The sequence below is a fragment of the Sus scrofa genome, chromosome 5, assembly GCF_054392235.1.
Source record: "Sus scrofa isolate SSC_HxYL_T2T_F1_AM1 chromosome 5, Sscrofa_HxYL_maternal_Yorkshire_Landrace_v2.0, whole genome shotgun sequence".
Classification (NCBI taxonomy): domain Eukaryota; kingdom Metazoa; phylum Chordata; class Mammalia; order Artiodactyla; family Suidae; genus Sus; species Sus scrofa.
Genome location: NC_139387.1, coordinates 16,945,262 through 16,959,712, shown reverse-complemented (window position 1 = coordinate 16,959,712; position 14,451 = coordinate 16,945,262). Strand labels below are relative to the sequence as shown.

Here is a 14,451-nt window from a genome sequence, read left to right as displayed (position 1 = left end):
TATGGAGGTACTAGGAAGTGCTGAGCTGGGCCTGGCTGGCTTTAGGTCGTGGGGACAGGGCTAGAGGGCTGCAAGGCCAGGGTCCTCCCCTCGTACTTTTACTTTCATGCTCTTCCTTCCCCTACAAGAGCTGGGCAAATACATGGAGTTCAAGGTGCAACTACCTGAGGACCTTTCTGGCCTGAGGCAGGAACAGCGTAAAGCTGTGACTAAGCCTCTTCTCCACCCCCCAAGACAAGTCCCTTCTGTGTTGCTGCTGAAAGTTTCCCTTCAGGCCCCGGCATGAGGGGCGGGTGAAGGGCTGCCTCCCCCAGCTCCGACCGCTCCCTTTCCCGCTCTGCCAGGGGAAGGAGGCCAGGAGACCCCGTTACCTCCTCCGTGCTGTGAGAACTTAGCTCCTGGAGCCAGCAGACAACAGGAGCCGAGGGACTGTGCATGGTGTTTATTAGTGATGACAGTGAGGTGGGGCAGGGTCTCGTGGAGCATGCTCTGTAGATCACACACTAGAGCCGAAGGCAGGGGTCGCCGGGGAGGCAGGGCCTCTGGGGGCTGTCCTCTGGGTCCTCTCCCCCCTGCCCCCCGTAACCCCAACTTAACAAGCAGCAGCTATGAATCAGGGAATAAAGTCTGAGGCCCACAGCCCCCAGGAGGCATGAGGGCCAGGAACAGAAATGACAGGATGCAAGAGCAAAAGAATGAGGGGGGCAAGGAGGCCCCGACGCTATCCATACGCTCTCCGCGACACTCGCCCTCCCTTCCCAAACCCCGATCCAGGCGGGCTCCCAGCTGCCCTTGGGCTGCACTGTGTTCCTGGTCCCTGGTCCTTTCAGATGTTAAGCTCCCTGGCAGGGGAGCGAGCCCTTCCCTGTGAGGCCTTGGCCCCAGCCTAGCCTGCCCGCGCCCCAGCCTTGTGTGTGGATGCCCCGCCCCAGCGGATGGATGGGAGTGCCACCCTGTTGGGCTTTGATTGTCTCATTTCTCTTGTGTGGCAGTGAGGTGAGTGGAGGCTCTCAGACCCCAAAACACAACCCCTGAGTCCCTCGGCTGTGAGGATCGTACCTGCTCCGGGACCTTGTTTCTCCCTCATGCCATGCTGACCACACCTCCACGCCCTTGTCACTTTGAGGGGGCATCCCTTCCCTGAGTCTGGTGGGAAGGCCCCTGCTAAGGGGATCCTGGCCTGAGGGCACTGCCCAGTGAGGCAGTTTCTTGTGCAGGAGGAGAAGGTGCCGGGGGTGCAGCACAACAGCTAGTACCTGGAATGGGAGCCTAGGGGAGTCACTGTGCCCAGGAGGTGACGGGGGCTCCCTGCTGCCCCCCGAACCTCAGGACTGCGGGCAGCCCTGGAGCTGGGGCTGGGCAGGGGGTTTCGGGGGCTGAGCCTAGTGCCAGCCTAATGCCAGTCTAACTCCAACTGCCTGGAGTGGGCGCCCCAGCTGGCTGTGCCCACGCCTGCAGGGTAGAGCAGCAGAAGGCTGTCAGTAGCTATCCTTAGGCCAGGGCCGGTTGCGCTGCCAGTTCCGGTCATTGTGGTTGTGCTCCGAGTCCTGGGCCAGGAGCCGGTCTTGGGGGTCATGCCCGTTAGCACTAGGCAACCCCGAGGTGTGTTGGCGGTGAGGCTGGTACAGGTCTTGGTAGGTGTCTGCATAGTCCTCCTCCAGGTGGCGGGAGCTGCGCTGCGAAGATCCTGTCCAGGCTTGACGGGAGCTCTCGCTGGCCTCATCCGAGGGCATCAGGCTGTCCCGCTCCAGGGGTGAGTGCTCCTCGCCACGCTCCCCGAGCAGCTGCTGGTTCTGGGGGCAACACAACCACTCTAAGTGAGGCGATGTGGCCCTCGCCTCGGCCTCCCTCCCACGTCTAGAAGGGTGGGGGTTCTTCCCCCTCAACTCTTGGTCCTGGGTACAGAACAGTGCAAGGAAGCAGAAGTATAATGGAATGTTCTTCCATTTCAGGCTGGGAAAACTTTTGACTCCTGCCCAGTTCAGGCTCTGCCTTCAAGACAGACCAGGAGAAGGGTTTGGAGAGTGGGTTTCTTTTGAGTCCTAGAAAAAGCAGCCCCCCGGGGTTACCCATCACACCACTCTCCCCGCTCTCATCAGGAAGTGCCTTCACCCACAGGCCCTACCTCTGCTCTCCTGTCCTTCGGCCTTCCAACTGGAGGCCAAGGATGACACTCTGGGCAGGGAGGGGGCGCTGCTTGGGCTGGCCTCACCCAAGCGTCTGTGCCCACTGGGAACAGTTACCTGAAGTCCAGGTATGGCACTGGGAGGGCCCAGAAGTCCGGGGCCGGGGGCTGGGTGGTGGGTGGCCCTCCAGTAAACCTCCAGGTACTCGGCCAGGTGCTCGCAGGCATCCTCCAGCTGGTTCTCATCCAGAATCACATCAAATGACTCCTGGAGGGAAGGGAAAAGGGGGAATGTTGGCTTCTCAGCAGCAGCAGCAGCAGCAGCACCCCCCCCCCCGTCTCTGCCATTCCCCCAGCCCTGGAAAAGCAGGGGGGGAGTGGGCACAGGAGAAGCTGCCCCAGCCACTCACTGGCGGGCACTGAACCAGCTTGTCATACGCCATCATCTGTACAGTCAGGTGCTTCATCTGTGACTTCCCCCGGGAGCGGATGAGACGCTGGAGAACCTGGGGGAAAAGGGCAGAGCTGGGGCTAGAGAACGGGGCATGTGCCTGACGTGTCATACGGCACGAGGAGCAGGCGAGGATGACTCAGAAATCTGTGCAGGGGCAGCAGGCAAAGGGAATTCAGGAGCGCTTGGGCCGGGAGCGGGCAGAGCTCTACCGCGTTCTCGGCGGGCAGCCCCGTGGGCCTCCTCCTCCACCACCGCTGCCCACTTACCTTCGGTGAGGAAACTTTGACAAAGACGATGATGGGGGCCAGTGAGGTCTTGGCCAGCTGTGCTGGGTGGTTGATGGTGTCCGCATCCAACACGACCAGCTGCAGGGACTTGGCCAGCTCGAAGATGCGCTCAATCTCACTCTGCACTTCAGCTGGGGAGGGAGCCCACGAGCAGCGAAGCTCGCCACTGGGTCCACCCACTTCTTACTCCAGCGGGGCTTTGGGGGGGCTCCCGAATGGGGAAAGGGAAGGCACTGGAGGGGAAGGATGTTCACCAAGGCCTGGGCAGGCAGGCAGAGGGACAGGGAACTGAGGAGACGGGGAGGGGGTGGTTCTTGCCAACCCCGGGGCAGGAAGAGAAGTGGCCTGGGCAGGAACCCCAAGCACGTCGCCGGGGAAGAGACTGGTAGGAGGAGGGGTCTCACTAAGGCTCAGGTGGACGGAGAAGCAGAGGATGGGGACTTCTCACCAATGCTGGAGCGGGCAGAGGACCGCTCAATGATGGTCCTCTTGCCGGGATTGTTGAGCACAGATCGCTTTGCCAGCGAGAGGTCCGCTGTGACTCGGGTGATGGAGATCCTGGGGTTCGGGGAGAGGAGCACAGGCCGCCTCTAAATTTCAAACCTTACCCAGGTCCCACCAACTCTGACTTTAGAGAAGACCATGCTACAGGCATCTGGAAGAAGGCAATGGCTTCTCTCTGGTTCTCACGCCTCCCCAGGCCGAGGCGGCTTACCTGCCATCAAACCTGTGTTTGAGAAAGTCGAAGAGAGCCTTCTGCATCATGTCTGTGACCTGGGCGGGAGGAAGGAAGGGAAAGGCATGGAACTGAACGGAGGGCCTTTTTGGAGAGGGGCAGCATCTCCAGGCAGGACCATGGAGCCCACCCGCTCCACACACAGGCTCTGGGGGATGAGCAGGGGGGAAGTATGCCCTCCTCTCACCTCATAACCTTTCAGAGAGGGTCCCACCAGCACCACTGGCCGCATGGAGGGCACCACATCATATGGGGGGACATGTTCCGCCTGCAGAATTGACCTGAGGTCAGGCAAGGTCATGGCTGTGCGGTCTGCCCTTCGCCTGACCGGGGTGGGACAGACTCAGAAGTCCTGGGCCCCCTCCCCTCTGTCCTCGGGCCCCTCCAACAATGACTGCCCAGGAACCTGTCCCCACAGCCAGAAGCCATGAGCCCCCCAAGCCCAGGCCCCTTCCTTGACTCACCTGCTTTTGCTTCTGCTTGGCTTTTTGGAAAAGGAAATAAAAGATTAAAGTTGGTGGAGGGGGAAAGGCCCTGGGGGCACAGTATTCCCGTTCCCAGGGGAGACCCTGGCCTTCTCCCAGCTCCGACCCCTCCCCACACTGTTCACCTGGGCGAATCTCCCTTCCCCTGTGTCTGAGTTGCCCACCTACCCAAGACAGGCGGGTAGAGGGGAGGCTACCTAGAGATGGAGGAGGGGAGCGTCGGTTGCCAATGTCACTCAGGCTGGAGGGGTTCCCAGATCTCCTGCGAGCAGAAAGGGAGGTCAGTAGGGGTCTTTGTGCATCTACCCCACGTGTTACTGAAGAGCCGCATACATGTCCTTATGTTTTAGCCAGTGCCGGATGTGCATGCGACACGTGAGCTTTTGTGTGTGTGCCTTTGCACCTGTGTGGTGTGAAAGTAGACGCTAGCTCTGAGTGTGTGCATTTGTGGGGGGATACGTGTGCCCGTGTGGTGCTGTGGACTGGAGAGGAAAGTGCACCCCCTGGGGGGGGTTTGATTGAGTCACAGCCCTGCTCTCACCTGGCCTTCTGCTCCTGCTTGAGCCGGATGCTCTCGAGGCGCTGGGGGCTGGGGATGAAGGCGATGTCCCCGCCCTCTTTCACTAGCCGCCCGATCCACCAGTCGTTGCTGTACTTCTGGGGGTGGGGGTGGGGGGGCGGAAGGGGCAGTGAGAAGCAGCGGCCCAGGTCTCTATCCTGGCTCTTCAGCATGAAGGAGCCAAGGGAGGTTCCCATTCCCCGAGCTGTTCTGAGAAAGGCGGGCCCATGGGGAGGAGGGCAGGAGAAGGTGCCAGAGGGAAGGGCAGCCAGATTTGAGACCCCCAAGATTTTGGCGTGAGACATCACAGCTGTCACACGGAACCTAAGGGGCACATCATTTAACTGCTCGTATTTACAGATGCAGAGACTGAGGCCTAAGCCAGGTCTTCGGAAGAGACCCTGGGGTTTAGGCCTCTGCTATGAGGGGTATATGGGGGTCGGGTGGGGGGTTGTTAAGGATAAGGGTTGAGGAATTTGGGGACTTGTTGATCAATGAGGACTAGAGCAAGAGGCCTGGGAGCCAGGGCAAGAGCAGAGAGAAATTAGGTGCCTTCTATTTGGAGGAGGGGTTGGTCACCTCTTTAATGTGCAGAAAATCTTTGGCCTCAAAGTTGACTCCAGAGCCCTGGACGGGGCACTCCTCGTCCAGGACGCCACAGTAGCTGACATTGGTCCTCACAGCAAAGGCCACGGGTTTGTGCTGGAGAATTTGATCGGTCGGGGCAAATGAGGGGCGCCCCGGAGGACCCCTCCCAGTCTCAGTGCCCCATGAGTCCACCCATCACACACACACACATCCTGCCCATTGACCCCTCGAGACTTAGGACCTAGCACAAGTCTCCCCCGAGCCCGGCCTGGCCTGCCCGCACCCAGCAAGGTGATACCTTGGCCCTTTCAAGCTGCTGCTGAGCCTGGCTCTCTACTTCACGCCGGGCACTCTCCCGGTCCTCCTCCAGGGAGACGTCCGAGTCCAGAGACGGGCGGCTGGTGTAGGAGTCGGCTGAACCCTGGCGATGGGGAGAGGCTGTGACCCCTGGGCTCAGGTGTGAGGGGTACAGAGGCACCTCCGGCCCCTACGGTAGGGCCTCCACTGTCCCCAGCCTCTCCAGCTCCACGGGGGTGGCTGGCCTCGCCAGTTCCTCCCGTTTCTCAGAGAAGGGCCACAAGCTGAGGTCTAGGGCACAGATGTGGCTGGGATCTGGCGTTGCTGTGGCTGTGGGGTAGGCCAGCAGCTGCAGCTCCGATTCGACCCCTAGCCTGGGAACCTCCATATGCCGCACCTGCGGCCGTAAAATAAATAAATTAATTACTTAAAATGCTTGGCAGGAGTACAGCCAGCTGGGAACAGTCAAGAGACACCGGTTGGCATGGCACTGGTCCTGAGTGCCAGGCTGTAGCCAGCCACCCCCAAAGAACGCATCTCCCCCCAGGACCTACCCTGCCAGGGTGAAGAGGAGGACACAGCACTTCCAACTCCTGAAAGCTACCTCCCCTCTACACTCCCCACCCCCACTTCCTTTCCTTTCACACCTGCTGGGACAACCTGGCCAGGTGTGGGCAGCAAACAAGACAGACTGAGAAGGCAACACACAGCTAGCTCCCTGGGCCCAGGCGAAGCTGGCCACGCCTACCACCGGGCCCTTGGGGCCTACACAGCCCCACCCCTGCCCCCAGAGGGATATTAGCCCTGGAGGAAGGCAGCACGGGTACCAGGCAACCAGTCAGGAGCAGCCCTGGGGCTGTGGGGCGGTGGGGTGGGGTCTCTGGAAAGCTAAGCCAGGAGAGTGTCTTGAGTCCTGCAGGGCCTCTGGACAATGAGGGTGCATTTGGAGGGATGCAGAGCTCACCTTCAAGACCCTGAGGGAGACAGACAACTGAACAAGGGAAGCTGGATCTTAGGGCAGGAGGACAGAAGTCAGGGTGTCTGAGTGTCTTCCTCAGTCTAAGGAAAAGGGTCTTTTTTTTTTTTTTTTTTTTTCCCCTGCTGCATTTCCCCCTCTTTATGCACAGAATTCTACTTGCATTTTTTTTTTTCTTTTAAATGGCCGTAGCTGCGGCGTATGGAAGTTCCCGAGCTAGGGGTCAGATCAGAGCTACAGCTGCTGGTCTATGCCACAGCCACAGCCCTGCCAGATCCAAGCCACCTCTGCAACCCATGATCCCACAGGTTGTAGCAATGCCAGATCCTTAACCCACTGAGCCGGGCCAGGGATCCTGTGGATGCTAGTCGGGTTCGTAACCCGCTGAGCCACAACGGGAACTCGGAATTATACCTCCATCAGTTCATCAATTCTGATGTGCAAGTGGCAGAGCTAAGGCAGGAGCCTAGCTGGCGTCTGCGTGGGAATGCACACGTGCGTGCGTCTAGTAGGAATGTTTTCAGGCGGAGGAACATTCCTGCAAGCCCACTGTGCACGATCACCTACAGAAGGCAGCAGAAGGGAAAGACAAACGCACACACCTGCCCAGGCCCCACCCACCACGGGCAAGCGGGCTGGTCAGCCTGCGGTCAGCCAGGTCCCAGAGCGCAAGCTAAAGACAATGTCTGAGGCAGACGCAAGGCCTGCAGAGAGCAAGCACAGGGGGTCCGGCCTTCATCTTACAGAGACTGTTCCCCATGGCTCTTGAGAACTAAGGGAGGCTGGCTTGGCAGCAGAATAAAGAGCAGCTGAGCCCCAGGAAGAAACGCTGCACTGTCAGGGGAGCGGGGGACCGCCTTCCAGGAGCCCTGGGCACAGCAGACGCTTCTGTGGGAAAGGGCTGTTTGCAGTGGACAGGGGCCAACTGGCCGGGAGCAGGAGGCGAGGCAGGACGACCACTCGCTGTGACAGGCTTCTTCCTAGATGCCTACACCTGCGCTGGGAGAGGAGTCTGGCCTGTATTCGCTGTTCTCCAGGCTCTCAGTGCAGTTTAGTCATCTTCGTGTCCCTGCCTGGGGCACCTGGGTTATCTGGCCTCTCACCCTCGGAAGGGGGACAGACAGGATCTCTTCCTAAATGTCTGACGGGTCGAGTGCTCAGAATGGAACCCCCCCTCTCTGTTACTCCCAAGTCCCTGGGGCTCACCCATCGCTCATGCTCCAGTATCACTCAGGGAGGTCGGGGCTGCCAAGGGTACTCTGGGTTCTTGCCTCCCCCACCCCCTGTGATGCCAAAACAGCCAGAGGCTTGGTACTTTGAAGCTGCCAGGAGTTGGCACGGTGCCCTGGTGGTGCCCCCCTTGCCTGGGGAGTGTGTGGGCAGGCTGCAGCTCCACTCTTGCCTGGCACGGGGGAAGGAGAGGAGGGAGATGAGCCGTTGGATTTATTTAGAGCCTGATTTCCCTCCTACTGCTTCAGAGGGGGCCTCGGGGAGAGCAAGAAGCCAGGCAGGAGAAAGAGGAGTGGGGGAGGGTAACCCAGGAGCCAGGGAGGGATGAGAAGCCTGCGCCGAAGGGGGAGCGGGCTGCCCCCAACTCCACCTACATGTCAGTCTTCACCTTGCAGCAGTGCTAGCCAACTCGGGAAGGCAAGAACCTTCTAGGGCCCTCCAGCCCCACACAAAGGTGCATTCTCAAGCTCACCTTGGCACCCTGGGCCATGCCATCTGTCCCTTCAACTGTCAGAAAGAGGTGTCCACCAGAGCCTTGAAATTCATCTGCTCTAGCCGCAATGCAATTAGCCCCAGAGGCCCTACGGGAACTGGGCCCAGCAGGAGCCCAGTCCTGGAAAAGGATTGATAGCTGTCTATTCTGAGCCCTAGAACTCACCTACCCTGGGCTTGGCCTCGGGAGAGATGGGAGAAGGAAGACCCACAACAGGCCCCTTGCGAGCCTGGAGTGCGCTAGCCTCCACACCTGTGAGGGACCCCTTCCACGCCATCTAGCTGCTCTCATAAGGGCGCCTCTGGTAGGGTGTTTGAGGGAAGGCACTGAGATGCGGCTGCCCTCCCGTGCCCCATCTTTCCAGGCACTGTCCCTGCTCTCTGAGCTCCGGGAATCACTGCCTAATGAGCTGATTTGTCTCAGCAGGTCAGGAGATAAAAGCAAAGAGGAGAATTAAATATTTATCAGTTGCCTGGTTCTCTGAGCAAAGAGCTTCCTCTCTATCCCCAGGCCCTCAGCATCTCTGGCCTCCCCTCCAGGCCCTCCATGCTGAGCCCCCCACTGCTCTGAGGCTGCCTCAGCAGGAGGAGTCGAATGGATGGGGCTCGGTCAGCTGGCCCACTCGTGTGCTGGCTGCCCAGTTTTCAGCCTGGGAGAGAAGCTGGGTGTGAGGCAGGGTGAGAAGATAAGGCCACGCTCAGGGATGGACAGCGCAGGGGGACAATGGAGTCCTCAAGTTTCAGGATCCTCCTGTCTGAAGAGGCTGGTGTCGGATTCTCTGCTGTCCTAGAGGCTCCCTAATTTGTCCTTTACTTGAGGCACAGGAGGTCTGGAGGGTCCCCCTCTGCAAGAGCCCCAGTTTCTCCTGTGGCTGTTATGTTCAGACCCCACAAATCACCCCTTGGGAACTCCAGACATTGCAGTGAGGCCTCTCTAAAGCCTCTGGGCCCTCTGCCTCCAGCCCCTCCTCCCTCTACCCTTCTATCCTGGGCTGTGGAGCCACCTGCTCTGAGCCCCCCCCCCCAACTAGCCCCTCTCTGCACACACCCGACGCCCCTTGCTCTAGGACAGGAGCACTGGGAGCCTCTGGCATGAAAACCCATCTCCCCACTTTCCTGGAGCGCCCCCCCCCACGCCCTGCCCCGCCACAGAAGCGGGTTTTTTTTTTTTTTTTCCCAAAGTCCTGAACTGGGGGAAGGGTCCAAGAGAGAGAAGGTGTCACCCCAACTTCCCCACCCCCACCCTCCCCGTAGGCACTCACCGCCTCCGAGTCCTCAAACCCGGGCACGTAGGAGTCGTCATACATGGGGGAGTCCGGATGGGGGGGGAAGGAGCGGCGCCGGGGGCGGGAGCGGCCCGGAGGCAGGGGTGAGGACAGCGGGCCGCGCCCGGGAGATGCCACCGAGCCCCGCAGCCCTGCGGGCGGCGGCGGAGGAGAGCGGGAGCACGCAGGAGGGAGCGAGCCGCGAAGACCAGCTGCTCCGAGCTCAAATCACCGCTTCCCCCCACCCCACCCCCCCCAAACCCTGCCGATCCCACCCCGAGCGCCGCCGAGGAATCTGGCGCCGGCTCCTACAACAATAGTGCCCGCCCACCTGACCCCCCCTCCCTGGGAGCGGGCGGGGGTGGCGGCGGGGGGCGCCGGCCACTGGGGAGCCCGAGAGCCGGCGGGCAGAGGGTTGCCCGCAGGAGCTGGCCAGAAGGTGGGTCCCCTAGCACTTGCGGGGCAGAGGGGCGGCAGGGAGGAAGGGGAGGAGAGACTGCGGGCGGGGCGGATCCAGCCTTGCAGGAGGCGGGGCGAGGAGAGATGCGGAGACAGAGACGCTCGGCAACCCAGGAAATACTCCGCCGGGAAACAAAGGGCTGGGGCGGGGGAGGGGAGGCTGCGCCGAGACGGCAGGGAAGCCGAGACCCCGGCGAGAAAGGAGAGGGCGCCGGCTACCGGGCGGTGGGAAACGGAGAAGGGAGGAGGAGAGGCACAGGGAGGAAGTGGGGAGGCAGGAGCCTGGGGAGACGGAGGGAGACGGAGGGAGACGGAGGAGGCGGGGCGGGGGCGGGCGGCGGGCGGGGGAGGGGCGGCAGGTGAGAGGGCGGTGTGTCTGGGCCCTGGCGGCCCGGGAGACTCCAAAAGCAAACCCAGCAGTGGCACCGGGAAGGAATGGGCTTAGCGACCCCAGGCCGTGGCCAAGAAAGTAGCCTTTCCCCACCCCAGGCGCTCGGCCCTCTCCGTGTTGGGACTTTGGCAGCAAAGGGCCTCGATGCCCAAGCGGTGCGAAGGGGGAGGTTTGGGGTCCCGCCGCCCCACACCTGTTGCGCGGGCAGATCTCATCCTCGTCTGGCCAGGATGGGGGTTCCCTTCCTCACTTCCCTGCCAAGGGCTGTGCGGGGCGTTGCCAAGGCATCCGTGGGAACTGGGGTAGGGAGGGGCTGTTTTAGGCGAGCCTAAAGGGAGAGGGAAGAAACCTGAGAGCAGAGGTAAGGGGATGGCTGGGGCTGGGGCGGAAGGTGGGGTCCGGGGCACGTTTCCCCCTTCAGAGTCACTAGTGTGAGGCCAGATCCCCTCCTTGGCAAGAGGATGGAGGTGGGGTGGGATGGCCAGTATCCTGCTTGGAGCCGCTTAACCAGGCAGTCGCCTTCAAAAGGGCACTAAGATTTGAGGTTAGAGACTGAGCAGCAGTCCTTATCTTCAGGAAACTTCCTCAAAGTTCCACCCATTTGAGTTCCTTCCTGGTTTTTTTTTTTTTTTTTATCTCCTGAACAAAATTATCCCCTTGAATTTTGATTGCCTACCTACTCTCCTCCACCCCATCCTCACCCCCAGGGATGCGCCAGGGAAGATTACTAGAAAGCTTCAGAAGCTCAGTCCTTCTCCTTTTCCACTGTCTCACACCCAGGGGGGTGAATCAGAAATCTGCTCACGCCTTCACCTTCCTGGGCTACCGGGGAATTAGAAAACCAAAACTCTGACAGGGGTTGATGAGACCCATGATGGGAAGCATTGTGCCTTCGCGAGAGAGGAAGACCCCGCCCCCCAAAAAAAGAAGCCCCAACTGGCTTCTCACTATGTCACTTGTTCACGTTCCCTTAGCAAGAAAAAGAGGAGCCTCATCTTAAGACATCTTTAGTCTGCTTTAGTCTGTCCACACCCTGTAAGTGGTGCAGTCCAGCCCTGCCCAGCATCTTCCTCCTGCTGGATTTGGCAAACAACTTTGTTAGAGCCCCTATGGCTCCCTGTTGGGGGGAGGGGGGCAGTCTGCTTTCCCAGGTCCTTCTCCTGAGTCCAGCACCATTTGGGGGCTGGTTTTCTGTTGGATTCTTCCCAGACACTGTCTTCTCACTTTGTGCCCTCTCCCAGTTCCTTGGTATTTATCTCCTCTTTTATTCTGTCTCTTCAATCCCTTCTGTCCTTCCAGAGGGGCAAAGGGAGGCATGAAATGTAAAAGAGTAAGACCCTCAAGGTGCTCTCTCCTGGGAGATGACTCCGATGAAGAAGACAGCTTCTCGGGCATCCGCTTCTCTCCCCAGCCCTGAGTGTACTCTCCTAGCCTCTCCTTTTGGGACTCTCCCCACCACCAGAGTGTCCTCGGGACCGTAGGTAACAGTGGATCTACCATCAACCTCCCTCCTTCCTCCCACACCTTGTTGTCTCCATCCTCATCTGGGACAGTGGTGTCGAAGTCTGCCCACAAAGAAGCAGGAATTGCCATGCCAACCACCCCCAGGAGATGTGTTCACGTTCCTCATACCTGCGTCCAATCCCCTGGGTCCTACGGGGAGCTTCAGAGCCTCTCTCCCTGTTCCCTTCTCTCTGATTTGCTACTCACTGCCCCCTTCCAGTTCATACCTCACCGACACCTGCCTGCTCTAGTTCTCATGCCAGCCTAGTGACTCCTGTCCTGTAACAAGACATATGCCTGTCTCTTATCCATGTGGTCCCTAACCCCTTTTCTTTTCCCTGGCTGAGCACAGAGAGAGAGAGAGAGAGAGAGAGAGAGAGAGAGAGAGAGAGAGAGAGAGAAAGCACGAGCGAGCTGAGGTGAGGGGGTAAAAAGTATTCAAGGAGCGGATTTCTTCTGTCCTCTTTCTTTGAGAGTCCTTAGACTGGCAGCAGGCAGGTACCCAGGCATGGAAGCAGGACATGGGGGTGGGAGAGCCCGAACAACCAGGTTTGGGAGTTGGAATTCTTGAGAGCCTCTAGAATACATTCTAGTTTCTCCTATAAGCACACCAGGAAGCTGGGCAGATCCCAATCCCTGAACACTGAATGGGGAAACTGAGGCAGGATCTAGGGCCCCTTGGAAGTCCTCCCCAGCAGTCTTTAAGATCTGGACAAAGCCAAAGCCTCTAGCATTCTAGCTGCTGGCTGCTCCAGGGAACCCAGGGAGGGGCACCAGGGGAGCTTGCAGCAGAGGCACCCCACCCCCGCCCCCATCCTCATATCTAGCCCCTTTTCTGGCTCCCCAGGCAGTCCACCCATCCCATCCCAGTCCCAGTGGTTAGAAGCTGCCAGCTCTGGCCCTGGCGGATCCCTCCTTTCCTGCTCCCTCCTTCTACCCTTAGCCTCACCTACTGGCCCTCCCTCCCTCCCCACCATCCCTGCAGTCTCCCCCTCGTGCGGGCCCTCTTCCTAGCTGGGAGTGGGGCTCTCCTGCTACCCACTGGGGTCGGGGCCCCCGCGTTTACCTCATTCAGCAGGAAGGTTGCACTGGAGTCAGAAAAAGACATAGACCGGGCTGGCGGCCTCTCCCCCTCCCCCGGGCCAGGGGCTCCGAGGCGGGAGCAGGACCCGGCCGCTGCTCTGCACACTGGCTCCCGCCTGCACGCTGGCCTCGCCCCACGCCCGCCCGGCTCCAACGCCTGCTCTCTTCCCTCTCTCCAGGTTCCCTCCCCTTTCCCTCCTCCCTCCTTCCCACCCTCCCTCCCTCCCTCCCTCTCTCCTCCTTTCTCGCCGCCTCTGTCACTCCCTCCCCTGTCGCCTTTCGGTCCTTCTCTCTCCATTTCCGTCTCTTCCTCCTTCTACAGTCTCTGTTCTGTTTATCTGGGTGCCTCCCACTGTCCTTCCATCCGATATCTCGCCGTCCTTCTCCGACACCCCCACCCCGGCTTCTTCCTCAAACCCCTCCCCAGAAAAGGTAGGGACTCGGGAGCTCCTACAGCCGCAGGCAGAAGGGCGGGAGCAGCTAAACGGCTGCGGGGACTCCGGAGCCGAGGCGGAGGTTCCGCTCCCTCCCGGCCCCTGCTCCCTGCGCCCGGAGCCCATCCTCCAGCGCCGGAGGAAGAAAGGCGCCGCGGTCCCAGCGACGGCTTCGACGCATCCTCAGCAGAGGCATGGATCGACAAGGATGGATGCTCGTGCATAGCTCGCTTGCCCCGGTGTCCAGCGCCCCCTCTGGGTCCTGGGGGAGCCACGTCCGTCCACCCGTCCCAGGCCCAGACCCGGTGGCTCCTTCAGGATTGAATTGGGATGCCCCCGGCGCCTGGGGACTGTCTACTGTCACTCCCCTCTCCAGGGTCCTGGGGCCGCGGGGCTCGGCCTGCAGAGGCCACGGGCGAGACGAGGCCCGCCGAGGCAAGGTGCTCCTCCTCCCCGACCCGCCGCAGCGCCCCCTGGGCTCACTCGCTGGCGGCCGCACCAACCCTCCCGTTGGCGGCCCCTGTCCCGGGGTCCCATTTGTTGCCCGGCAGGGGTCTGGCCCTGCCAGCAGGAGGCGCTGCCCTGGCCAGAGCGGAGGCGACGCAACTCGGAGCCAGACCTCCGCCGAAGCCTAGGACGAACCCCTCTCCCACTCCTCTTTCCAGGACCTTCGCTCCCACCTCCAGGCCCCCTGCACTCCAGGCTGCACTTGATTCCCATCCCCGTGGGGTTCCTTTAAGATCTTTGGCCCTTCGGGGGCCCTAGACCCCTCCTACCTCCATCCTCGGCTCCAGGGGCGCCCCGCTGAGCCTGACACCGTCCCGGCCGGGCCTGGGTAGCAGGGAGTACAGAGTCGCGGGACCGTTCCTCGGGTCAGTACCCCCTCCCGCCCCCTTCGGCGGGCACGTCAAATAGGACAAGCCCAAGTTCTGACGGGGGAAGGGGTGTAGCCCCAGCCAGCCCTCTGCCTGCACCCTTCTGAGCGGATCAGCTTCTCATTGGTCCCTCCACACCCCAAACACCTCCAGGCTGGGACTCTTCTCCATACCAAAGACCGCGGCTGGAGCGAGGATCAGCCGACCCCCTT

At 60.8% G+C, this 14,451-nt stretch overlaps 1 protein-coding gene across 10 annotated transcripts; it reads right to left on the bottom strand.

Moving 5' to 3' along the window:
• Window positions 1-427: 427 nt before the first annotated feature.
• CACNB3 (calcium voltage-gated channel auxiliary subunit beta 3) lies at window positions 428-14,161 on the bottom strand. Of its 10 annotated transcripts, none has more exons than XM_084955519.1 (13): window positions 14,141-14,161; window positions 5,533-5,655; window positions 5,226-5,348; window positions 4,629-4,744; window positions 4,285-4,349; window positions 4,067-4,086; window positions 3,790-3,870; window positions 3,582-3,640; window positions 3,315-3,424; window positions 2,846-2,997; window positions 2,536-2,631; window positions 2,244-2,393; window positions 428-1,793 (listed from the first exon to the last, which is right to left on the bottom strand). In XM_084955519.1, the coding sequence occupies exons 1-13, from the start codon at window positions 14,144-14,146 to the stop codon at window positions 1,479-1,481; spliced, it is 1,416 nt and encodes a 471-aa protein (XP_084811645.1). In that variant the 5' UTR covers window positions 14,147-14,161; the 3' UTR covers window positions 428-1,478. The 10 variants fall into 10 exon arrangements, with proteins under 10 accessions (XP_084811645.1, XP_084811646.1, XP_084811650.1 ...); XM_084955520.1 differs by lacking the exons at window positions 4,067-4,086; window positions 14,141-14,161 and adding exons at window positions 9,492-10,672; window positions 12,914-13,098 and having other exon boundaries at window positions 3,790-3,883; XM_084955524.1 differs by lacking the exons at window positions 4,067-4,086; window positions 14,141-14,161 and adding exons at window positions 10,538-10,672; window positions 12,914-13,098 and having other exon boundaries at window positions 3,790-3,883.
• Window positions 14,162-14,451: the final 290 nt, after the last annotated feature.